This window comes from Schistosoma mansoni, chromosome 6 (assembly GCF_000237925.1).
Source record: "Schistosoma mansoni strain Puerto Rico chromosome 6, complete genome".
In the NCBI taxonomy this organism is placed as follows: Eukaryota; Metazoa; Platyhelminthes; class Trematoda; order Strigeidida; family Schistosomatidae; genus Schistosoma; species Schistosoma mansoni.
This window is the reverse complement of record NC_031500.1, coordinates 2,028,822-2,055,437: the sequence shown is the minus strand read 5'-3', so window position 1 is coordinate 2,055,437 and position 26,616 is coordinate 2,028,822. Positions and strand designations below refer to the sequence as shown.

At 35.7% G+C, this 26,616-nt stretch overlaps 1 protein-coding gene across 1 annotated transcript in view; it reads right to left on the bottom strand.

Annotated features, from left to right (window-relative positions):
• Positions 1–26,616, bottom strand: part of Smp_001900 (septate junction protein) — a gene marked incomplete at both ends in the record, with an annotated part of 53,218 nt that overhangs the window by 11,843 nt on the left and 14,759 nt on the right. The window contains 7 exons of the mRNA XM_018797925.1: positions 3,369–3,514; positions 6,551–6,726; positions 10,910–11,205; positions 12,333–12,638; positions 17,229–17,407; positions 20,064–20,226; positions 23,954–24,318. Of these exons, the coding sequence (XP_018652919.1) occupies positions 3,369–3,514; positions 6,551–6,726; positions 10,910–11,205; positions 12,333–12,638; positions 17,229–17,407; positions 20,064–20,226; positions 23,954–24,318 (1,631 nt within the window). The remainder of the gene's footprint in view (positions 1–3,368; positions 3,515–6,550; positions 6,727–10,909; positions 11,206–12,332; positions 12,639–17,228; positions 17,408–20,063; positions 20,227–23,953; positions 24,319–26,616) is intronic.

Genomic DNA, 26,616 nt, shown 5'->3' with positions numbered 1-26,616 from the left:
GGGTTCGAGTCCCAGAGTGAACATCAACTATGAGATTCAGGTTACATCCACCTGACGAATCCTAAGTAGGACGAAACGCACGTCCTGGATTCCACTGCTAGCCACTATCCATCTTTGCTTACAATGCATGTGAATTAAGTCTATACCGAAGCAATACGCGCAATATGCATATATGCCAATTAGAGACTGACCAGTTGCAGTCCTAACATATCGATGGGAAGATTCAAACAAACAATGCTAAATGAACATAAAACAGGTAGCAGAGATGTTTTAAGAAGGCCGCCAGTATTCAGTATCTATTCAACCAGTAATCGAAAATATTAACATTGACTTGATTCTTACCTGATATGTACGAAATGTTTCTATATTCCATATATCTATTTGATTTTGATCATCAGTTTTAGATGTTAAACGTGATGTTATTAAATCAGTTAATTCTATTCGATCTTTAGACCAATTATTAACTATTGTATAGTTTAATACATTTTTGGATGGACCATGAATACAATCTAAACAATTAATAGTTAAACGATAAATTAAACCTGGACCATTATGTTCAATAGGATCTATGGGCTATGGTTAAAAAAAAGGGAAAGAAAAGAAAATTATCTGTGATATATTATACTATGTTAGAGATAGCATGAAACAAACAGACTAAAAAGAGCAATTATAAGCAAAGATGGATAAAGGGTTAGCAGTGGAATCCAGTTTGAAGTGCGCTTCGTCCTATTTGGGACTCGTCAGCTGAATGTACCTGCATTGCAGAGTTGATGTTCACTCTGGGACTCGAACTCAACACCGCTCACTTCAAAAGCCATCGCGTTATTCACTCAACCACTGAGTCCTGATAGCCATTTGCTTGTGCAATGGGGTAAAGTTTAAATTCACTTGATATTGTTTGTTTGAATTTCCCCATTGATGGTGTTTGAAGTGAACGGTACTGAGTTCAAGTCCCAGAGTAACACATCAACTCTCGGATGCAGATACATTCAGCTGACGAGTCCCAAATAGAACGAAACGAGCATTCTGCATTCCACTGCTGACCACTATCCATCTCTCTTTATAATACTTGTGAATTAAGGCAATATCGAGACCATACGCACAGTATGAACATATACCAATAAGATAGAGACTGGTCAATTGCAGTCTTAAACATCAATGGGAAGATTCAAACAAACAATACTAAGTGAATTAAAGGAGAGTAGTGTTTCTTACTGAGAAAAATTTAATGTGTACCTTTTCAAAAGTGATTGAAAAGAGTATTTTAACCCATGAATTACATTTGTTATAAGATGATCATCTCTGAATTATGATTAGTAGAGCCGATGTACTTATGAATAATTTCAGTCAAAAGTACACTTTCAACAGATCAAATACAAACTAGTTAATCTTAATAAGATATTTAAGGTCAGTGTTTTCAGATGTTCGATATGTCAGAATCCTAAAAGAGCATTGTCAAGTGACACAACTTCATCTTGGTTTCGTGGAAGTTAGTACTCATCAATAAGTCGTACCTACCATATTAGGCAGACTGATGCTACCTCAGGGGATTCAAATGCCATCAGATTTCATTGTCTGAAACTTTGTTACTATGTTTTTTTGAGCCATTACTAACCTCCTGTGTGACTGAGATAATCATATTAATTAATCAATGAATGGTAATAAATTTCATGTATGTATAGTTTCTAGTCATAGTCACCCAATATCACTTGCACCACATTTAGATATTAGGTAGTTGAGTTTATTCTTCAGGAAACTCTGCTAGACTTAGGTTTCGTGTCCACTAACCACTGTCAGTACCGTCCACTTCAAACACCATCACATCATCCGCATAGCTGCTGAGTCCTGATAGCCACTTGCTTCTGCAATGGGGTGAAGTTTAAATTCACTTGGTATTGTTTACTTGAATCTTCCCATTGATATTTATGACTACAACTGCTCAGTCTCTTATTGGTAAATGCGCATACTGTGCACTGCCGTCAATTACTGGGTTACTGGAGTTACTGCTCGATTATTTGACAACTAAAAATAATCATATTATTAATTCTCTTGAATAACTAGAACATTTCTCATTTTTATAGGGTTGTGGAGATTGTTACGTTTTTGATTAAGATCATAAATCGATTAATGTTAGACTATTATTGAAAACTTGAAAAGCATTAAAAGATCGTTTCATCTTAAGATGGAACCCCTCATCAGTACACATCCATGATCCTACACCAAAAGGACTGCCCCCAAATGTTATGGCACGGTCGACAGAGGGGGTTCCCGCCCTGTCTCTCGAAATGCTCTCACATGGCCACGCGTATACAGCCTCTGCCAGGGGAGTCCTACTCACTGACTTCTCCTACCAGTGGTGTTGCTTAAGAAATTGAGAGGATGAAAAGCGAACGTCCGGATCATTAACCAAGTTGATGGACACGGCGTGTCCACCTAGGAGAGTTGGAAAATCCTGATTCCAAACCAATGGTGCACATGGGCTCTAGCATCTTGGTGGAAGAAATGGCGCATGAGTCAATCGTTGGTCACCAGCTACCATGGGACTGCATCTCCTCACGATGCTCTACTGCCTCGTGGATCAGGCCTTTGGATCAAAAGCTGGGGGTGTCGCCCCCGAAGAAAACCACCTGCTTCGGTCTGGGCACCCGAGGAGTATTATAACCTTCACACAAATAAATGAAATGACAATTTTTTGTGTGGCGCATATATATCTGGTACCCCCTTGTAACAATATTTATAAGTTCAAATAAATAAATTAATTAAAAGGACTTGAACCTAGAACCTTCAATCTCACATGTGAATGCTTAACCTCTAGACCGCTGAGTCGATATCCACAAAATCGTCTAATATTCATCTTCACAAAAGTTCAAAAAAACAAAAAAAGGTTAAATCATATATTATCAGAAGACTTTATGTGGAGATTTCAGTAATTTTATAGTTAAAATCACAAGTCGATTGAAGCCACACCACTACGGAAAACCTGAAAGCACTGCACGGCTGTTTCATCCTATTGTCGGACCCCTCAGCAGTGCACACCCGCGGTACCTCACTCAGAACTCTAACCCAATAACTTCGGTCTCACTTGAGAACGCTTAACCTCTAGACCATTGAGCCGGCCGGCATCCAGCGGTGTTAATGTCTAATTTCCATCAATCCACGAAGTTGAGCAACCTTTCACCATTATCTTCAATGAGTCACTACCTGATTGAACTCCACTGGTCACTGCTTCTCACTAGAACTCCATAAATATCTCTCGAGACGAATTCGTGAATGTGCACTGCTGAAGAATCCTATACTAAGACGAAACAATCGTCCAATACTTCCAAGTTTTCTATAATGAATGTTATAAAAAGAAAACAAACCTTTACCTTCCATTGTATAATTAAATTATATGGTTTATTACCATATACTATTAAATAATCTGTATTACTCATTATTGGTTTCGGTGGAAAGATACATAATTCATTATGGTTACTATTTAATTTTGGTATTATATCACTAGGTAATGATTTACCTATATGATTTAATAATTCAATACGAAAATGATAAATAACATCAGAATGGATAGATAGAAATGCACGTTTATGATGATAGAATGGTATATTTAATAGATTCATTATATTACTACTATTATTATTATTAGTAGTAGTATTATGAGTAGTATGATTATTGATTAATTGATTTTTATGTTTTAAATAATTAATAATATTGATTTCTGGTATAAGATCTATTGTATTCCATTGATTATTAATTATTGATTGTTGAATCATTGATTGAGCTATATTGAATGTTGTTTGATTAAACCAATATAGATTATTCTTAGGATTAAGATTATTATTGATTGATTGATTGAAATATTGATTATCGATAAATTTGACATTATGATTATGTTTTATTGATGAATAACTTTCAATAGGACGATAAAATCCTGTAATATAAGTAATTAATACTTTATGAATTGGTGAATATATAGTTTCATCATATTCCCATGTTAACATAATATATGGATATAATAGATTATGATAATTACATAATAATTTCACAGATTTTGGTGGTTTTGGACGACCTGAAACAAATGATTAAAAAAAATTAGAGAGGGGGGGGGGGTTTGTGGAGATTTCAGTATATTTCATAGTTGAAAGCATGGGTCAATTGAAGCTAGACCACCATGGACGGCTGTTTCGTCCTATTATGGGACTCCTCAGCAGTGCGCATCCATGACCTCACCTCGAGGGATTCAAACCCAGGGCCTACTGGTCTCGCGCTAGAGCACTTAACCGATAGGCCACTGAGCCGATATTCAATGGTGTTCATGTTTAACTTCAACCAATCCACGAAGTTTGAGCAACCGTTCACCAATTGTCTTCAGTGAGTTGATATCTCACAACAGACGCGGTTCGAACTCCACTGGTCACTGCGCATTGCTGAGGAGTCCCACATTGGGACGAAACGGCCGTTCAGTGCTTCTAGGTTTTCCTTGGTGGTCTAGCTTCAATTGACTCATGCTTTCAACTATAAAATTTTTTTTTAAGAATATTGATACGAAGAAGCATTAAATAGATATACGTTATATGAATCATTTGATTTACGTGAGAGTTAAGATACTGTTCGAGTAACTAGATCGAAACAGGTGGTTTACTTAGGGGATCAAACCTGGAGATTTCGATCTAAAGGTCTAATCCATAAGGCAGTGGAGCAACGTAAGGAGATGCAGTTTCATGGTAGTCGGTGACCAACAATAGGTTCATACACCATTTGTTTCTTTAGGATCTTATAACCCATGTGCATCATTAATTTTGAATCAGGGTTTTGTTACTCTTCTAGGTGTATCAACCATATCCACCAACCCATTTAAAGCATCGGACATTCTCTTTTCGTCCTCGCAATGTCGTAGGCATCACCCCCCACCACGAGAATGTAGTGAGTAGGACTTCCCTGACAGTGGTTGTATGTGCGTATCAATGTGGGATCATTTTGAGAGGGAGAGCTAACTCTCTCCACTCTCGATCATACCAGAGTATTTGGGAGCTGTAGATTAAAATCAATGTAATACATATAATTGTCATAGTATACAGTAAATTCAGTGTATGATTATTTCTGAAAACGTTTAGGAAGGAATAGTTATATAATTCGATAAACAAGGTTTACATTATGTCACATCTTTACGACAAATATTTGGAAAATATAATTTTTGAAGTACATCTTTTCAAATAATACCCCTTTATTCTTTCAAAATGTTGCTTCTGTTGTTACTTACATACTTATTTACGCCAACTATCCCTCGTGGAGGAGCTTAGGCTGCCCACCAGCATTCTCCACCCAACAATGTCCTGGACAATCCTTTCCAGTTAACATTCATCCTTTTCATATCTGTTTCTATTTCCCTGCGTAATGCGTTCTTTGGCCTTACTCTTTTCCGTTTCCCTTCCGGATTGCCTTGTGATGAAGTTTGCTGATTTCCTTAGTGTATGTCCTATCCACTTCAAACGTCTTTTACCTAATTTCGTCTTCAGCTGAAGGCTGGTTTGTCCTCCCCCATAAAACGCTGTTGTTGATAGCATCCGGCCAGTGAATGTTGAGTATTTTGCGTAAACAACTATTTATAAATACTTGTACCTTCTTGACAATGGATGTACTAGTTCTCCAAGTTTCAGCTCCATACAGTAGGACTGTCTTGACGTTCGTATTAAAGATTCTCACTTTGAAGTTAGTTGACAGTTGTTTTTAGTTCCATATGTTCTTCAATTGTATAAATGTGGTCATTCCTTTGCCAATCCTCGCCTTTACATCTGCATCCGATCCTCCTTGTTTATCAACGATGCTTCCCAGGTACATGAATGTTTCCTCCTCTTCCAGAGTTTCGCCATCAAGTGTGATTGGGTCGGTGTTCTCCGTGTTGTATTTGAGAATTCTTGTGCTTCTATTTTAGAACTGAATAATTCTCTCGCATATATATCATCTTTGGTACATTTAATATCATACTGGGACAAAAAAGTTGCATTCTACTAGTTAGTTTCAATGTTCTTTAACACTCTCTGTGTATTTGGTAAGAATTACACATTTTAGTTGACTTTTGCTTACTGTTCAAGTCAATAAACATTTTAAAGTACCTTATTTACTAAGTATAAGTTCATTTACTCAGCTTTCAGAAAAACTGATTTTATACATGTGAGAGTTGGTTAATAGATAGAGAGTTACTCATTGAAGACAATAGAAGACGATCGCGCAATGTCGTGGATCAATTGTAGCTAGACATTAACATCGTTGAATGTCAAATCTTAGGTTTAAGAGTTAAAGGTTCTCGTGAAAGACCAAAGGTTCTGGCCTTCATCCCCCATGGTGAGGGGTCGTCGCTGGGCAATACTGAGGAGTTCTATACTGGGATGAAACGGCCGTTTAATGCTTCCAGGTATGACTTAGATTCAGTTTAGAACCTCAATGAATTATATGAAATTCGTACATATCTAACAATGTAACATATTCATACATAAATACTAGACTGTCAGTACTCTTAAAATCTCAGAAAAAATATGCAAATGCGTTTGATTACCTTGAACTATAAGATGAGTAGAAGAATTTACATTGTCCAACTTCGTACTAGCTATACACATATAGATTCCAGTATCACTTGATAACAAGTTTACAATGATTAGACTTTCATTATTTGATGATGTGATATTAAGACGATCACTATGTTCAAAAGCATCTTGAAGAGTTAAATTATCTCTGAAATAAAGTCAAATAGATAAACTGTGGTGAAATGATTATTCTGAATCATGGGCAAATGGAATCAGTAAAATGTTATAAAATGAAGTTTAGAAAGAAAAGCCATCTGTCACCTAAGTAAATCGAGACGATCAAGTACAGTCGTTTCATGAAAAAAGTTCCAACAGAATCTACGCAAGGATATTGTAAGGATAGCTCGTTGTCAAACTCAAGGAAGCCTGAAGAAGCCCAGAAAGAGCCAAAGATATTCCATCCAATCACCTTTAGTGGGACATTTTAGAATGTCGACGTGTAGCTTCCCTATTCAATGATTAAGAAGGACCCTGTATGTGCTTATCGGCTGTCCGAAATAATGATTTACTTTCAGGCCGAAAAACTATAAATACATGAGATTTTTGCACTATATTTGACACTATTTTGGGAATAACATTCCTGCTTACTAGTCATTTTGCGACTTGAGAGGGTTCTACCGTTCGAGTGCTCAAGTAATACGCGACATACTAAAAATCTAAGTTCGAGATATAACAGATATAGTCCTCTAATAATGGATTTTCACAAGGTTTGAAAAATTTAAAAGTATTCCTATCCAATATTTTGACTCTGAAGCAGATAAACATGATCTCCGAGGAGGATAGATAGACCTGCAAGTTAATAAGCACTTCAAATGTGCAACATTGATTAAATTCCATTCGTAATAGATGAGGGCTAAGCAATATCGTTGACTGAATGAAGTTAGGCATTAACAGTGATCGAAAGTTTAAGCCTTCTCAAGAGAGATCAGAAGTCTTGGGTTCGATTCTCAAATACGGGGTTGTAGACGGGATCTACTGTTAAGTCCTATAAGAGAATAAAATGACTATTCAGTGCTTCCAGGTTTCTATTACTGGTTTAACTAAGATCAGATCGTGAGTCAAACCATTACATTTATACAATCCCCAGAAGACCTCTGTAATAATCAGCTGTTTTTGTCATTGACAGAGAGCATATTTTGGTTATTAGATAGTATGTACGTAGAACGTGTGCTATCCTTGAATCCAATTGCATATGTGGCCAAGTCTTTTCATTTGTGAATTTCAAAAAACCAAAATCTAGATCTTAACTACGAAACAGTGGAAATATAGAGTAAGTGTAACACGTATTCATGTGCACAAGTTGAGTGAAAAATGACACTATGAAGAAATCTTAAGTATCTATTCGAATATTCTAGATAGTTTAATGTCAGGATTAGTTTATCTGATAGATAGTATATGTCACAGTTTGATCGCAGTTGGAATATCATTAAAAAACTAGAAGACACTGGATAACCGTTTTGTCCTAGTTTTGCATTCCTCGGCAATCCACACTCACAAGGGATCAGACCCAAGACATTTAGATTTTGTGTTAAACGCTTAGTATTTAGAACAACTGAGTTGATGACAAATGGTACAACTTTAACTTCATTTGGTTTGCGATTTAGTATGTCAATAGTCCTCTAATTTAAGTGATAAATGTTTCAATCCCATACACATCTGAAATTCACTAGTTATAACTTCTCATTAAAAGCTGAGAAAAATCTTGCTGTAAACTACTGGTGGACTGAGTTTTGAATGGGTTCTGCAGAGAATGGTTAAATTTCCAAGTTTGTATTAGTCATATATTGAGGAGTCCAATGACAGAACAAAACGGCTATTCTGTACTCTCTAGCCGTTGCTGATATTACAGCTGAGGCTAATCTGTGACAAAAACAATCAGCCGATTCCGAGGATAGAAAACACCAACACACGGACTGTAAACATATCAATATAGTAATCGAAACAAAGGTCATAATCTGTTATCCTGAATCATGTTAACCGTTAGTTTATAGGTTCTGTCAAATTCGACCACAGGTAAACATGTAACAGCTTTTATAGAACGTGGATAAGATCAGATGTCTATAATTGCAAGCATACGCTTGAATCGATTTCTTAAGCTATTCTAGTAACCCTAAGTTAAATCTACACGACAACTTGGATATGAGGAAAAAAAAGCGCGAAATATCGGAAGGATGCTTTATTACAAGATTAGTTTATCTACAGAACGCTTGAGAGTATTTATAACATTTCAGACAGCATTTGACTTCTGGAAGATTCTGGAACGCTACCAAATATAGTAGGAGGATAGGTAACCACCTAATCAGAAATGTGACATGCAACTCTTCACTTTCTAGATATTTCTGAGAATCTTCTGCCCATAGCTGATTGGATAAGATGTTTTCCAGAGTTTTCAAGGCCTCTTTGAGCTTAAATTGAGGAGTACTCTAGGTCTATCCCAACATAATTAAAGAGGAAAATTATATTTCTAAAAATCTTAGAAATTAGACTTTAAGTAAATCACCGGTTAAATCGATTAATCATGGTACTGAATTGATTTATAGTTCAATCTCTGAAAATTTTACAAACATAATTTTCTTCCTTAATTTGTTTAAATTAAATCGATGCCCAGCTACTATGAAACTACCCGTTCAATTTTAGACGAAATGTCTTATACACCACATAGAATGTTACACAGTTTTGAGAATGATTAGTTATATTCAGTTTAAATAAACAGATAATCTTGTTATCGGAAAGGGGGTTTTATGGAGATTGTAGTAATTTAATAGTTGAATCCATAAGTGGATTAAAGCTAGATCACCATAGAAAACCTGGTAGCAAAGGAAGACCGTTTCTTTCTAGTATGCGATTCCTCGGCAGTACGCACCCAAGATCCCGCATGAGGGACTTAAACCCAGGATCTACGGTTTCACGCGAGAATGCTTAAACTCTAAACTACTGAGATGGTATCCAATAATGTTAATGTCTAACTCCAATCAATCCATGAAATTGTGCAACCGTTCATCATTGTCTTCAGTGAGTTGATATCTCTACAATAGACACAGTTGAACTCTACTGGTCACGGTTTCTCAATAGAACTCCAGGAAATACACTTTGAAGCCAGTCAATATCTCTTATCGCTCTCTCTGTAGTCAACTTGACAAGGCCATAGATAAACAATGTTTCAGATCCTATAATAGGACAAACTAACTATCATATATTTATTTAACTTCAATCGCTATTTTAGATCAGTGAGTACTGATAACTATGAAAATTAACTAACTCCTCAAACCGTATGAATAGATTTAAACCAATAGTTCAGTGGTAACGTCTCTGACTGTGAAGCTGAGTGACACGAGATTGAATCCGTCAAGGAGCACCAGTTCCCTCAAGATTACAGGTACATATTGCAGACGAGTGCCAAGTAGTACGAAACCCGGGTCCAGGGTTTCCTGTTGACCACTTCCAACCACCATCTTATCTCAACGAAGTGCACGCAGTGTCAAGCTACCTAGACTAGTGGCCATATTGCAACTTGATCGATAGCATTCGATCAATACGAAGTAGGAGTTGACACGCATGACATTGATCACCACCCAGTAATGTAGTATTCATTATTACTATTATCGGTAGGATTTGTTTTTCCCTGCTCTGTAATGTTCAATATTGAGTATTATCAATGTATTATTAATGTATAAACTCTTTAAGTGAATAAGTCAATATATTACCTATTGTTATATTTCTGAATAGTAACTAGCAACAGAATTCTCTATACAAGTCTTACCTTCAGACAGTCAGTCAGGCACAACGTAGGAACAGGCACATATATGCATCGGTCCAAGTTGCCATACCTCATTAGCACAACAAGATCAACACCCAATTCATAGAAGTAGTTAATTTCGTGGTGGTAATATATAAAAGAAAGATTGTATATAAAGATATAGTACAGGAATAAAGATAGATATGAAGCAACTTTAATCTCACAGTTTAAGGGAAGATAAAGAGTATATACACCTACACCATTGTGATCGATTCTGAGCCATGTCACCTAGAGTCTCCAACCATTGGCTACAATAGTCACGTGGACCGCAACCAAGTAGTTTGCATCTACCAACATGGCTCAGACTAGAAGTAAGTGACTTCGTGGACTGATGCCACGTTTTGGTTTGCCCCCCCCTAATTCTCTTCCAGCCTTACTTGAAACATATATAAGCCGATTGATTAACAAAGATTAAATCGAATTCAGTATTGAATATGAACAATATCTAAGAAATACAAACCGTTACAAGATACCCATCAAATCTAATCAATAAAGATGAATAGGAAAGATCCAATGTTAAATCTATATAACTTACTTTTTCCATACAATTGTCAATTGATCTCTATGTAATGGATCAGTTTCAACTTTACAAGCCAATTGAATGTTTGATCCTTCTATAAGATATTTCATATTTATTCTTTTATTATTATGAGTAGTAGTAGTAGTAGTATTATTAGTAGTATTAGTAGTAGTATTGATATTTCTTTCAATTAATGGACCAGATATAATACGTGTCTGTTTTCTTATGAATAATATCCCAGTTGATTGTGATATACCAAATATATTTGATGCTTTACATAAATATGTACCATTATGGGATAATTTAGCACTCTATTGATTAAAGGAATAGTGTAAAAGAGAAGGGTGACATTAGTGACATTGAAATATATTACTATTAAGTAGTATAAGTTTGATGGTAAGTAAGGATTTGTAACTGACAGTTATTGATATTAAACAACAGTCTACTGTGTGAGAGAACAAACCAGCTTCTAGTTGAAGAGTTAATTAAGAAAAGATATTTGAAGTGAATAAGATATACATTGTAGAAATCATCAAACTACATCATGAAGTAAGCGCTCACATGGAATCCGGATGGGAAACGAAAAAACAGAAGATCAAAGAATACACTGAGTCGAGAATTGGAAGCAGACATGAAAAGGGATGAATAGTAGTTAGAAACAATTGGAAAGGATTGTTCAGGACAGAGTTGGTTAAAGAATGCTGGTTGTCGGCCTATGGTCCTGCATGATCTTAATGTATCTCTAAGAAAAAAGTTATAATACATTTTTGATTAGGGGTTAGCAGTTTATTATTTATTCATTTAAACACATAAATATTAGTACAAGGGGCACCAGATATATATGCGCCACACAAATCTCATTTGATTTATGTGAGAGATGTGATACTGCCTGGATGCCCAAACTGAAGCAGGTGGTTTTCTTAAGGGGCCACACCCGGAGTCTTTGACCTAGAGGTCTGATCCATAAGGCAATGGAGCATCGTAAGGAGATGAAGTCTTATGATAACCGGTGACCAATGATTGATTCATACGACATTTGTTCCCTCAGGATACTGGAGCCCATGTGCACCATTGGTTTTGAATCAGGGTTTCCCGACTCCACTTGCCGTGTCCACCAAACCGGTTAAAGCGCCAGACATTCGCTTTTCATTCTCTCAAGTTCGTAAACAACACCCTTGCTGAGAGAATGTAGTGAGTATGACTTCCCTGGCAAAGGCTATATACGCTTGGCCATATGAGATCATTTCGGGATGGAGAGCGTACTCTTCACACTCTCGACCGTACCAGGGCATTTGGGGGGCGTCCTTCAAGACTATTCTTACTCTAAACAACATCTCACATTTTATCCTATTCTAACAGAATTGTACTATTCACCGCTATCTCACTGTAGCTGTATGACAAATATCTAGAACAATACAAAGAAATTTGATAAACTTACAATAATATGAAGATTACCATTCTTTTCTATGATATAATCATCTTTCATAAGATTCTCAAATGTATTCAATTGTTTCTCATTAAAAAACCAACTGATTTCTGCTTGAGGTGAACCAAATGTTTCACATGGTAGTAGTATTTCTTGACCTTCAATAATATATTGTATTCCATGGATAACATGAATAAATGCTGGTGGTTGATTCCATACATGTATATAAGCATTAATAATATTGATACCATGTCGATTATGTAGGATACATTGAAAAACTGCTGAATCTTTTACCGTTAAATTGTATAAATATAAAACCTTGAATCAAAAATAATGAGTAAAATAGAACTCAATTAGTAGCTGAAGATTTATGTCAGGTATTTCTGAATGCAGATCGAATCCTATCGACCAAGTTGTAATGTGGTCACTAGTCTAGGTGACTTCACATTACGTGCACTCTGTTGAGGTATGATGGTGATTGGAGGTAGTCGACAGGAAACTCTGGACCTAAGTTTCGTGTTACTTGGGACTCGTTAGCAAGGTGTTCTTGTAATCATGAGGGAACTAATACTTCGTATAACCCAGTGATAACGTCTGTGACAGTGAAGCTGAGTGACACAGGATCGAATCCCTTTAGGGAGCATCGAATCCCTCAAGATTACAGGTACACCTTGCTGACGAGTGCCAAGTAGCACGAAACCTAGGTCTAGGGTTTCCATTCGACTTTCTGCAATCACTATCTTATCACAAAATGGTAGCTGAAGAGAATGGGATGAAATTATGTGAGAATTTTTATCCCATAAATTATTTCATTCTAAAGAGAAAACAAACTGAAATCATGTGAGAAGTACCTCAAAAAAGAATTAAAGTAACTGATGTTTCCTGTGAGATTGAACATTTACATTGAAAAGCATTCATTTCATTGTAATGATAAATAAGGACTCAGAGGTTAAGTGAATAATATGATGGCGTTTGAAGTTAATGGTGTTGTGTAGGCTACTTATATGCACATAAGTAGTATATAATGATGGTCTAGCATTGAATCTATTTCAGTAGAAGAACGATACGGAGAGAACGGAAACGGGACGCAATTAGTATAAAAATGAATGAACAATATTAATCGGAGACGGCGGACTGATATTTGCAGAAGGAAAAGTCAAGATTAAGACAATTGATTGATAGTTCGCACATTAACTGTTTACTGTATGGTTGTCAGATTTTAGTGCTTAATTACATTCGATTGTCCCCACTTGTCTACTTATTCACTACAATGGTACTGATTTCCAGTCAACCCGACGAGTCCCAAATAGGACGAAACACACACATCCTGGATTCCAATGCTAGCCACTATTCATCTTTGTTTCAAAAAGCTTGTGACTTAAGACAATATCAAGGCAAACTTTACGAGATGAACATATACCAACAAGATAGAGACTGATCAATTTCAATCCTAAACATCAATCAGAAGATACAAGTAAACAACATCAAATGGTGATAAATCAATGTTCTTTTTTTATATTAACTCTAGGATCAATTCAATAATACATCATTATCTCATTTGTCATTTTTCTTTGTTGGACAACGTAAAGTGGAAAGATAAAACAATAAATCAGTTATTTTATAGTTGAAATCATAAGTCAATTAAAGTTAGACCACTATGAAAAACCTGGAAGCACTGAGCGGTCATTTCGTCCTATTGTAGCAGTGCGTATAATAGTAAATCAGTTACACAATAATTATACCGTCATTATTATTATTATTATTATTATTATTAGTAGTAGTAGTAGTAGTATTAGTAGTAGTAGTGTAGTGAACAGAACACTAGTTGGGGACAGTCGAATGTATTTGAGCAAAAATTACAGACTATCTCAGTAAATTCTGACAACCATACAATGAACAGTCAATTTGCAAATTAACAACCAATAGTCTCGATCTTCACTGTTTCTTCTCTAATTCCATTGTTCGTCCATTTTCCTTCCGATCGCGCTTCGTTTCAGTTCTTTCCTCATCGGTCTTCTACCAAAATACATTCTATGTCTGACCAACACCATATACTACTTATATGGATATAAGTAGACCACACCACAGTAGTAGTAGTAGTAGTAGTAGTAGTAGTAGTAGTAGTAGTAGGAGGAGGAGGAGGAGGAGGAGGAGGAGGAGGAGGAGGAGGAAGAGTACTATTACCTTAATGAAACCTTCCCATAAATCATCTAATCTACCTTCTAAATTTCGTTACAAATTTCAGATCAATTTTATTGCAAATTATATATCAACTAAACATACTACTTATAGATTATTAATCATCCATATATATATATATAACAATAAAGTTGAAATTAATGACTCTTCATTGGGTTCGAATCTGGCGAGGCGGGATCGCGGATACGCACTATTGAGGGGTCCCACCATAGGAGGAAACGGCCGTCCAGTGCTTCCAGGTTTTCCATGGTGGTCTAGCTTCAATTGACTCATGATTTCAACTATGAAAATACTGAAATCTCCACAAAAACCCCTTCTGTTTAATTAAGCAATAAACTAAGAAACATAAAAAAACATTTGTTACACTAAAATTTCTCATTTCTCTTTACTTCATTCTACTGGTTATCATCATCATCATTTGATTACTAACAATATTGAATGCCAAATCCCTACAAATGTATATGTGTATATATATGTAAGTTCATATGCTTCAACTAAGTCAATTTTGCGGTAACGAACGAAAGGCCAATGACACAATCACACGATAAGCTAATCTAATCTGTTGTCCCACGCCCCGCTAACTAGATGAAGAAGTCCAAGGCAAAGCAGAGGAATATATATTCCGAAATCAGCTGAGTACAAGCGAGTCATATGAGGGAAAAACTCAAGCGTATATATACAGCAACAAATTGTCCTTGGGCATCATTATAAAATAGCACACTCAAAGAAACAATGGACCAATAGCGTTTAAGATAGTTTATAAGTGGGAAATATGACGTCAAGGTGAAAAGGAGCGTTTTTGGCGCGAAAACAGCTAAATTCAAATTTTCAAAATAAAATTACAAAATTAAGCCATTTACCAAGTAAGTTCTGGGGATTTGACATCCCCAACATAAGTGTGTGTGTGTACGTGCGTGTGTGCGTATCTAATGTTTATTTTGATTATATTTCACAATGAAATCTTCCTATAGAATTAATTTCATTGGAATTAATGATGAGACTATAATTTAGGGACAGTCTTTGAGTAATTATAATCAAAGATGGATAGTGGTTAGTATTGAAATCCAGGATACGCTTTTCGTCCTATTTGGGACTCATCAGCTGGATATACCTGCATCTCGGAGTTAATGTACACTCTGGGACTCGTACCCAGTGCTGTTCGCTTCAAACTCCATCGCGTTATCCCAAAGTGAACATCAAATTTGAGATGCAGGTACATCCAGCTGAAGAGTCCAAAATAGGACGAAACGCGTATACTGGATTTCACTGCTAACTGTTATATCCTAGCGAAGACATAAATACGGGTAGCTCCCAGGACCTATTAATGGACGATTATTCTATATATATTCTTGTTGTTTAACTATTGAATAATTAGATTGTGTATATCTATATTCATCTTATTATAGGTTTCGTTTCGACCTATAGATTATTATTATACGATTTACTGTCCCTGAATTATATTGAGTCTATTGATTATTGTCTCCCACGTTCACAGCCACATTTGGCTAATCTTGTACAAATGTTATTTTCTATTTTATGGTGTGACGCGGTCTGTTTTGTCTGGTATATAAACCGAGTATGCTTGAAATAAATGATTCGCATATCAGAAGCTGTAATTGGTGTTCTGGACTCAATTGGAAGGGCTAGGCGGACATGGGACCAATAGGGACGCTAGACTGCTCATATTGATCGAACGTCATTATTTTGGCACAGTGTTAAGATTAAACAAGTCGTATTTCGATTGGCGGATAAATTACGTGATAAAAAACTGGATATAAGATCATAACGAATTGGATACGGCTTTTTTATTTTATAAAGTCACAACATTAACCACTATCCATCTTTGCTTATAATCCTTGTGAATTATGATGGATGACAGACATTGACTTCATTCCAATATATATAATTGCTATATGTATGAGTAAAGATCATTTATTCATCAATTAGCTTTGATTGATAATTTCTTGTATTTCTTCAATCTAATAACAGAGTACTGATTACTGTTTATAAGTAGTATATTGATTTATATGCTCTAAAAGTAGAGAGAAAGTGTAGTACACGTACCAAACAAACGGATTTGTGAAGGCGAACACCAATTTATTGGTTTTAATGGTTTAAGTAATATTTACTGATCATTTTTAATAAGAATTAAAAAGTTTACTGGTTGATGTTCTCTATAGTTCTGTTGAATAGGATTCCGTAAGGCTTATGCAAAAATGGGATAACAATGTATGAATCAGGACCATATCCACGTATGAACTGCACGAATAGTGACTTCCTGAATACTGTTGACATGTTTATAATGTATCTAGCAGTAGAATCTAGAACGTGAGTTTCGTCTTACTTGGTATTCATCAGTTGAATGACCTCCATCCAATAGTTGATATTCATATATATCTGAATAGAGTATCTATCGTCCCAAACACTGATGCGTTATCCACTACCAAATAATTCAACGGCTGTGATGTCTATTCATAAAGATCTATATTATCCAATTTTTGATATTCAGGAATACTAACCACGATCCAAATACTTTGTAAACTAAAAAATCAAAGGTAACATAGAGCCATTCATCCACGATAGATACTGTCATTAATGAAGCCTAGATCAAGGAAGAATTCTTGATGTTTACCCCCTAACTACCTAGCAGTCTACAATAAACTTTAGTATCAATCATAGAACTCAATTAAATTCATTTAAAATACTTACATTATTCTGAATAACTTTACGTAAACCATTTAAATATCTTTCAACTGGTTCACCATTAACTAACCAATTTAATGTTGCTGATGGTTTTGTAATTTCTTCATTAATACTACATCGTAATACAATACTACTATTTTCTGGTAAAATAGTATTTTTAGGATATTCAGCAAAATGGGGTTTACCTGAAAAAGTAAATGTATATACACGTCAAACTGAGAAGTTCACAGGTTAAGTATTAAAAAAAAACACAAAAGTGTTCACAATTGATTGATCACACTAGGTAGTGATCAATGTCATGCGTGTCAGCTCCTACTTCGTATTGATCGAATGCTATCGATCAAGTTGCAATGTGGCCACTAGTCTAGGTAGCTTGACACTGAGTGCACTTCGTTGAGATAAGATGGTGGTTGGAAGTGGTCAACAGGTAACCTTAGACCCGGGTAGCATGCTACTTGGCACTCATCAGTAAGGTGTACCTGTAATCTTGAGGGAACTGGTGTTTCCTGGCGATATACCTTGCTGACGAGTGTCAAGTAGCATGTGATCCGAGTCCACGGTTTCCTGTTCACCACCTCCAACCACCATCTTAACACGAAACTGTTGTTTCAAAACCATATTTTTTTGTCATAGGCAAAGTTAAAATATGATGTAGAACTTGAGTATATATTCTTCATTGTATACGCTACCATCGCCAACCTTCAATCTTGAAGAAACCTACATTGGATTTACTAAAGCCTTCACTATAATCAGATGAAAAAATTCCAGCATAAAACCTGTTCAGTAACTTGATCACAGATAGACTGGTATCCCTAATTGAACCTACCATTAAATTCGTCCATTAAATCAGCTATAACAGGAAAGGAAGGTCTACTTTACATTGTCAGAATAAAGTTGTGGAGATTGTTGAGTTTTGATTGAGATCATGAATCGATCAATGTTTATATCAATATTGAGGACCTGGAAGCACTGGGTGGCCGTTCAGTCCTAGTACGGAACCCCTCAGTGGTGAGAATCCACAATCCCACACCAAAAGGACTCGAATCCGAGACCTTAGGTCTCATGCGCGAACTCCTAACCTCTAAATCACTGAGCTGGCATCTAATGGTGTTAATGTCTAACTTCAACCAATCCACGAAAGTGCACGACTATCTTCTATTGTCATTGGTGGGTAACTGCTTCACATTCGACACGGTTGAACAACATTGATGACGGCTTCTCGTCAGAACTCCTAGAATTCTCTCTCGAAGCTATTCACTAGTGAGCATATGGTAATTATCAGAATGGAGTTGTGGAGATTGTTGAGTTTTTGATTGAGATCATAAATCGATTGTTTAATAGTGTTCCCAAAAGCCTTTACCTAAAGCGTAATGGTGATAATCAGTAGCTCCATTTTTAGGCACCTCTTAGGAACAGGATATTAAGTGGGTACTGTGAAGTCATTCAAAATAACTGATATACACTTAACGTCTGTTCTTCAAATTTTGTAGAAGTTATTGCTATCAAGCCTTTGAATTCTAGTCTATCCATTCAAAAAGAAAAAATAGCTGCCAGTCTTCTTTTGGTCTATTAACATAAACCTTCTCTAATGACATCTTATTTCCCAAGTCCTTCGTTGACGTGAGCAATCGTTTGAGCAATTTGTTTCTTGACTTTCTCTTAGGAAAAAATTATCTTCTTTACATACATGAAAGAAACAAATTAGATAAAATAACTTTGTATTCAATTAATTAATTGTATTCCTTCTATTCATAATAAGTGTGTATTTATTACGTAAGCAATTATTTGTAGACCTTTGATGTTCTACTTCTAAACTATTTAGTTCCAGGATATTCTTTTTATTTGGATCTATGGCATTTCAAACTAATGATCTAAATACCTCTCAATGCCCTTGTACGGCCGAGAGTAGGAAGAGTTTGCTCTCCCTCTGGAAATTCTCTCAAATAGCCGTATGTATACAGCCTCTTCCAGGGAAGTCCGACCCACTATATTCTCGCACCACGGGTGTTGTTTACGAAATTGGGAGGACGAGAACTGAATGTCCGGCGCTTTAACCGAGTTGGTGGACATGGAAAGTCCACCTAGGGGTGTTGGAAAATCCTGATGTATTGTCATGTTACTTTGTTCAAATCTATATTTGTACTCTCTTCAAAAATCAGTAACAGTGTCGAAGCTCAGAAAGACCTTGAAAGCACCAGAAAACATTTTTTCCAGCTAGCATTGAATAAATATTTCTCAGAAACATTTAGAATGTGAAGAGTCACATATCACATTTCTGATCGGGTGATTACCTATCCTACTATAGTGTGTTTTATTGATGTTAACAGGTATAAGTAGTATGTGTCATCAATCGAAAGTGAAATACCTGGTGGTAAAAGGGTAAGAAAATTGAAGAAAAAGAGAACGAGAACAGAGAATGATTGGTGTAGAAACGAAAGAACGATGAAATTTGAAACAATCGGTTGACATTTTGCAAATGAAATATTTACTGAATGGTTCTCAGATTTTACCAGGAAATTCCGTAATATTGTATTAAAGTACAGATGGTTGTCCCCATTTGTGTTCTCGATCATTACACTGTTACTATATTTGGCAGGATTCCAGAACCTTCCAGAAGCCAAATGCTATCTGAAATGTTATAAATACCCTCAAGCGTTCTATAGATAAACTAATCTTGTAGTAAAGCATCCTTCCGATGCTTCACTCCTTTCCTCTTGTCTTCAAGTTGTTATGGAGATTCAACTTAGAGTTACTAGAATCGCTTAAGAAGTCGATTCAAGCATTCAGCGAGATTTATCAATGTTTAACAAAAAACGGGTGTATATGAAACAATTAACTTACTTTCAACAGTTACATTGAATATAACATATGGATCATCAATTGGAATCATATAATCTAAATTTATTCCACTACATCGATAACTACCATGATGAATCATTTGAACTGTTGGTATATATAATTCCAATCCATGATTTTTTAATTTGATTCCATACTTTTCTGGAAGCTATATAATCAATGGAAAATATCAAGAAACGATAGGATGATTGGTCATATTATAAGCATAGAGGATTCAAGAACACTATTGAGTTTGAAGTGAACGGTACTTGAATCGAGTCCCAGAGTGAACATCAACTCTGAGATGCAAGTACATCCAGCTGACGAGTCCCAAATAGGATGAAACGTGCATCCTGGATCCCACTGCTAGCCACTATCCATCTTTGCTTATAAAGCTTGTGACTTCAGGCAATATCAAGACAGTTCGCACAGTATGCACATATGCCAACAAGAGACTGATCAATTGGAGTTCAAAATAACAATGGGAAGATACAAGTACACAACACCAAGTGAATTTTTACTACTGAGTTTTGTTAGTTTATAGAATTGACTGATCTCACTTAGATCATCACTGTAAACTAAGAAGTGTTAGATAGTTGTATCGTCCTAGTGTGTGTATGTGTGTAACAATAGTAGTGTACATTCACGACCCTACCAAGAATTGAAAGTAGGACATTCGATTTCACGCTAATTATATGACTTCAAGACCACTGAATCAGCATCTAATGTTTGACGACAGTCTATTCAAGATATATTGTGTCTGTCTTCCATTACTTCAAGGAGATAACTGTATCCCTCGAAATCTTTTAGAATTTTGAATTCGTTTTTCTAATATTAACTGTTTTGACATAGTTCAACTTTATTGGTCCTAGCTAGTTCTCGAAACCACGAAAATTCCTCTTGAAGCCTGTTAATAGTGAACATATGAATATTTTTCGACCGAGATGCGATTCCCATATCCTACGACCTTTTCTATTGATATTAATAATATTTAACTAAAATTTACAATACCTCAAAACTATTGTCAACCAACACCAAGATCAGAATTTCCAATACGAATGTCAAGACAGTTCTACTGTATTGGGCGGAGACCTGGAAAACTATGTAAGCCATCATCCAGAAGATACAGGTCTTTATTAACAGTTGTCTACGCAAGATACATTGGATCCGTTGGCCAGACACTATCAGCAACAAGCTACTGTGGGGGACAACAAACCAGACTCCAGCGGATGAAGAAATCAGGGAGAAGCGCTGGAAATGAAAGGACACACATTGAGGAAGTCACCCAACTGCGTCACAATACAAGTTAGAACATGGAATCCTGAAGGCCAAAGGAGAAGAGGAAGACCAAAGAACACATTACGCCGAAAAATTGAGACAGACATGAGAAGAATGAACAAAAATTGGATTGAACTAGAAAGGAAGGCCCAGGATACAGTGGGTTGGAGAATGCTGGTCGGCGGCCTATGCTTCATTGGTAGTAACAGGCGTAAGTAAGTAAATAAGTACAATGCCTAATAATATCATTGAGGTGATTTTACTAACAGGAATATATTTGTAGTCAATAAGTACTCTTAGTGAGTGTATAGTCGATTGTGATCAGAATGTAGTTTATGGAGATTATAGTAATTTTAATAGTTGAATTCATGTAAGCTAGAAACCAATGAAAACCTAAATGCACTGGATGACCGTTTAGTTTCAGTATAAGACTCCTCGGTAGTGCGCGTCCACTATCACGCACGTTGGATTCCAATCCAGGATCTTTGATCTCGTTTATGAACTCCTAACCCTCAAATCACTGAGCCGGCATCCAATGGTGTTAATTTCTAACTTCAAACAATCCACGATATTGCGTGACACGGGCTGGACTCCGGTTGAGAAGTAGTTGAATAATGGAGTCCAATATGTGTCGGATAGAGACAGGTAGCTACCTAGGACAATAAATGAAGGGTTTTGTAGCTATTCATGAATCAATGGAAGTTAGATATTAACACCGTTGGATACCATCTCACTAATCTAAAAGTTAATCGTTCGCTCGCGAAACTTAAGATCTTTGTTTCGAATCGCATGTACAGTATCATAAATGCGCACCACTGAGAAGTCTGATACTAGAACCAATCAGTTGTCCAATACTTCCAGGTTTTCAATAGTGTTCTAGCTTCCAGCGGTGTTAATAAGTAACTTCAAACAATCCACGAAATCAGGTAACTATCAACAATTGTTTAAGGTAGATACCTTTCTCTACCTGACACTGATTGGACTCTAGGGAGAAGTCGTGAACAGTACGTGTCGGGTAGAGACAGATATCTACTTCAGAGAATGGATGAATGGTTGCGTAACCATTCATGAATCAATGGAAGTTAGATATTACCACCGTTGGATACCATCTCACTAATCTAAAAGTTAATCGTTCGCGCGCGAGACCCAAGATCTTTGTTTCGAGTCCCATTTATAGTATCATGGATACGCACTATCGAGGAGTCTCATACTAATGTCCGATGCTTCCAGGCTTTCAATAGTTTTCGACTCATGAATTGAACCATTAAAAATTCAACATCCTTTTCTAAATTTCCTTTTGTAGACTACAATTCATTAATTCAATAAAAGACATAATCAAACTTCTTTTTTCCTTTCTTCCTTTCATAAATCATAAAGATGATTTAATTTATATTCATCATAATATAAACTTTCTTCGTTAATAGGCAAAAACTATCAGTTAAGAAGAAGTTAAAAAAAGAAAAAAAAGATTCCGTCCAAAAAAAGAAAAAAGAAAGAAGGGAGGAAGGAAGGAAAACCCGATTCATACCCAGGGAGAAAAATAAAAAAAAAACGTCTGGAACCATCTTCATAGAAGATTTTTCTTTTTTTTTCTTCTTCTTCTTCTTCTTTACTCATTGAAGTAATGTGTAATCAACATTGATTACCACTTATGTAATACTTAATTGAATGATTTGACGAATTTTTTTTTGTATTTCTTTTTAGAATGAATGATTAGTTGCCATTATATAAGTTTGATTGTTTGCCATGGTAACTATATTCAATGTTTATGATTTGATGTAAGAATGTATATGAATTTGTTTTTCCGATTTGTCTGAACAAGAAAAGTTTTTTTCTTCTAAGATGAAAGAAGGAAGTATTATTTGAGATGGTGGAAGTTAGCAGTCCAGTCAATTGACATCTAAATAATGTACATTCATTTCGTTGCATATTGCAAGCCGGCAACCACGATATCTCTGATTAGGCCTTCTGTAACCTTTACAGCGAAAGGTTGTACACTTTTCAGAAACGCACCTGAATAGGTCGTGCAATTAATAGCCAATAATGATGTATTAAAACAAACAAAATTAGAGAACTTGTTGAAATATCTAGATGACAGGAACAGGTAGCCCACATGTTTAAACAGGCCATCAAACTTATCATAGATGTACACTACTAAGAAGTTTCAAACTAGAACAAAACAGCCATTCAATACTTCCAAGTTTTGAATAATGTTCTAATCTAGATTGACTTACGAGATGGTGGAGAAGATTTTTAGCTCATAAGGATGATATTGATGGAGTTTTGTTCATTGAGCTGGATGGTTTGATCATGAAGCTTTCATCGTTCTTCTGAACAACATCATCAACACAAACTTCGATTGAATGTTGATTGGTTCTTGTTGACCTTAAATCTATCATCAACATCTAAGTGTACAGGACAAGCTGTGAACCACATATGGAGAGATATTCAAACACTTCACTTGTCCCCGAAGTTTGTGCTGACGATATCATTCAGAAGGACGATGACAAACTCCACGACCAAACCATCCACCTCAAAGAACAAACCTCCATTAAGATTGACTTACAACATTCAATGATGAAATTAAAATTGTTTAAAAAAAATAAAGAAAACTTTACCAATTTCACATCTTTATATTGATGATCGTCTTTCATTTCTGTATTCATAGTAGAATCCATCATAAATTCCCAATGTATTTTAGGTAAAGGATATCCATACATAATACATTTGATAGATAATGATTGATTTAATAAAACAATTTGGTTACTAGGGGAATGATATAAAATTTGAATTCTTTTTGGTAATTCAGGCATAGTTTTAATTGGTGTTGGTGGTGTTGTCGTTGTTGCTAAGGCATTCGAATGAAATAAAAGTTTTATATCAGGACCTGTTTTCATAGTATGTAGAATGAGATTATGTATAACACATGTATAAGTTAGATTTCTATGAGGGAATGGGTTCATATTTAATAAATGTAAATTACCTATGGAAATAGAAAAGAAAAGTTAAATTAGGATGATACTTTATAGATTATCTAAGGAGGTATAATGACCATGTTATCCAGTTGTATCTAGAATGTCCAAGTTTGGAAAGAGTTAACTCTCTCTCTCTCTCTCTCTCTCTGTGAATGCACTCATATGACCACGTGCATATACAGTCATTGAAAGGGAAGTCCTACTCACTACATTCTAGTTACTAGGGTATTGTTTACAAAATTGGAAGGTTAAAAAGCGAATATCTGGTGATTTAACTGGGTTCATGAATATACAGGATTCACCTAAAGGAGTCGAAAAACCCTCATTCAAAGCCGATGGTAAATATGGACTCTAGGATTCTGAAGATTCAAATAATGTATGAATCAATTATAGGATACTGGAGCCCATTGGTTTGAAATCAGGGTTTTCTAAATCTAGGTACATCCTCCATATACACTAACCCTGTTAAAGCACCGGACATTTGCTACTCGTCCTCTTAATTTCATAAACAACACCCGTGGTGCGAGAATGTAGTGAGTATGACTTCCCTGGTAAAGGTTATATACGCGTGGCCATGTGAGATCATTTGGAGAGGGAGAGCGGACTCTCCCCAATCTCGGCCACATCAGGGCATTTGGGGGCATGGGCTGAGTTAGAAAATAACATTTGATTTTTTTTCTAATTTCTTTGTAAAATGGTGTGGTTTATTCAGTAAACAGAACAAAATTACCATGCTTACCATGCTTTGGAATTAAGGCTACATCGAGGCAATACGCACAGTATGCACATATGCCAATTAGAGACTGACCAGTTGCAGTCCTAACACATCGATGGGAAGATTCAAACAAACAATACTAAGTGAATTCAAACTTCCCTCACTGCACAAGCAAGTGGCTATCAGGACTCAGTAGCTGGGTGGATAACGCGATGGTGTTTGAAGCGAGGGTACTGGGTTCGAGTCCCAGAGTGAATATCAACTCTGAGACGCAGGTACATCTAGCTGACCAGTCCCAAATAGGACGAAACACGCATCCTGGATTCCACTGCTAGCCACTATCCATCTCTGCTCATCATGCTTGTGAAAATTACTACTTATTTAAAAAAGAAAAATCTGCTCAATTTAACAAACAATCATTCCTTATGTGGAATAGATAAATTGTAGCTAATAATGAAATGTTCATTATACCCTATTTAACACTTGTCAGATGAATGTAGTCACCTTAGGACTATGTTAAATCGATTGCCTTGAGTGATCTGTTTAATATATATGAACGTGATAAGACCGCCCAATTAGACAGGAGTGAATTATCGATCAGAGCTATGATACACGAAAAACCGTATGAGCAGTCTTGAGTACTTAACAGTTCTGCTTTCTGTCTAACTCAGTCAGTTAAGTCTAGAACACCTATATTAGCCTCTGTGGTATGAATCATTATTCACAAACATACTGAGTTTATATACCAAACAGACCATATCGTACCATGAATTAGGGGAAACATCATTTGTACAAGATTCCGCCAAATGTGGCTGTGAATGTGGGGAACAGTAATTAATGGACTAAGGATAACTCAAGAATGTTAACTCGTATAATAATAGTTTATAGGTCAAAATAAAGCTTATAATAAGAGGGACACGAATATGAATAGATTAGTTACTTAACAATTATAGAATAGGAAATATACACATCATATTGATCCATAAATAGTCCTCAGAAGTTACCATTCATAATTCTCCATGGGATATAACAAACTAGAACCGAGCACCCTTTTGCTCTTAATGCCACTGAACTATCAAACTCAAATTGTTAATACCATGTTCAATGAATTGAATGTTTTATCTTTTTTTAATTAACCAATTAATCAATTAGCTCATTTATATATAAGTAAACATATACCTCCGAAATAATCAACTGATGAATCGATCATCATCATCATAATAATAAACCTAGGAATAGAATAGTAAGATAGTAGGGTAAGTAGTAATTAATTCGAATAGTATGTTTTGTTGTTTCTTCAACTCGAATTACCTTCTCCTTTTGTTTCTTTCTTTCCCTCCTACTTTCATTGTTACTAGGGGGTTTTTCTCTTCTTCTATTTATCTCACTCTTTTTTCCTAATAATAAGAAATTAATTCAACTAATTGATTGAATAAATTGTATTCTTTATATAGAAAACAAAATAGATGCTTTATATGTAGTAGCTTCAATTATCATTTCTGTCAGTTGTATACTACTCATGATGAACTATACATATATTCTTAGATACTCTTAAACATCTTCTGCAAAAAACAAAACTGAACTAGTGAGA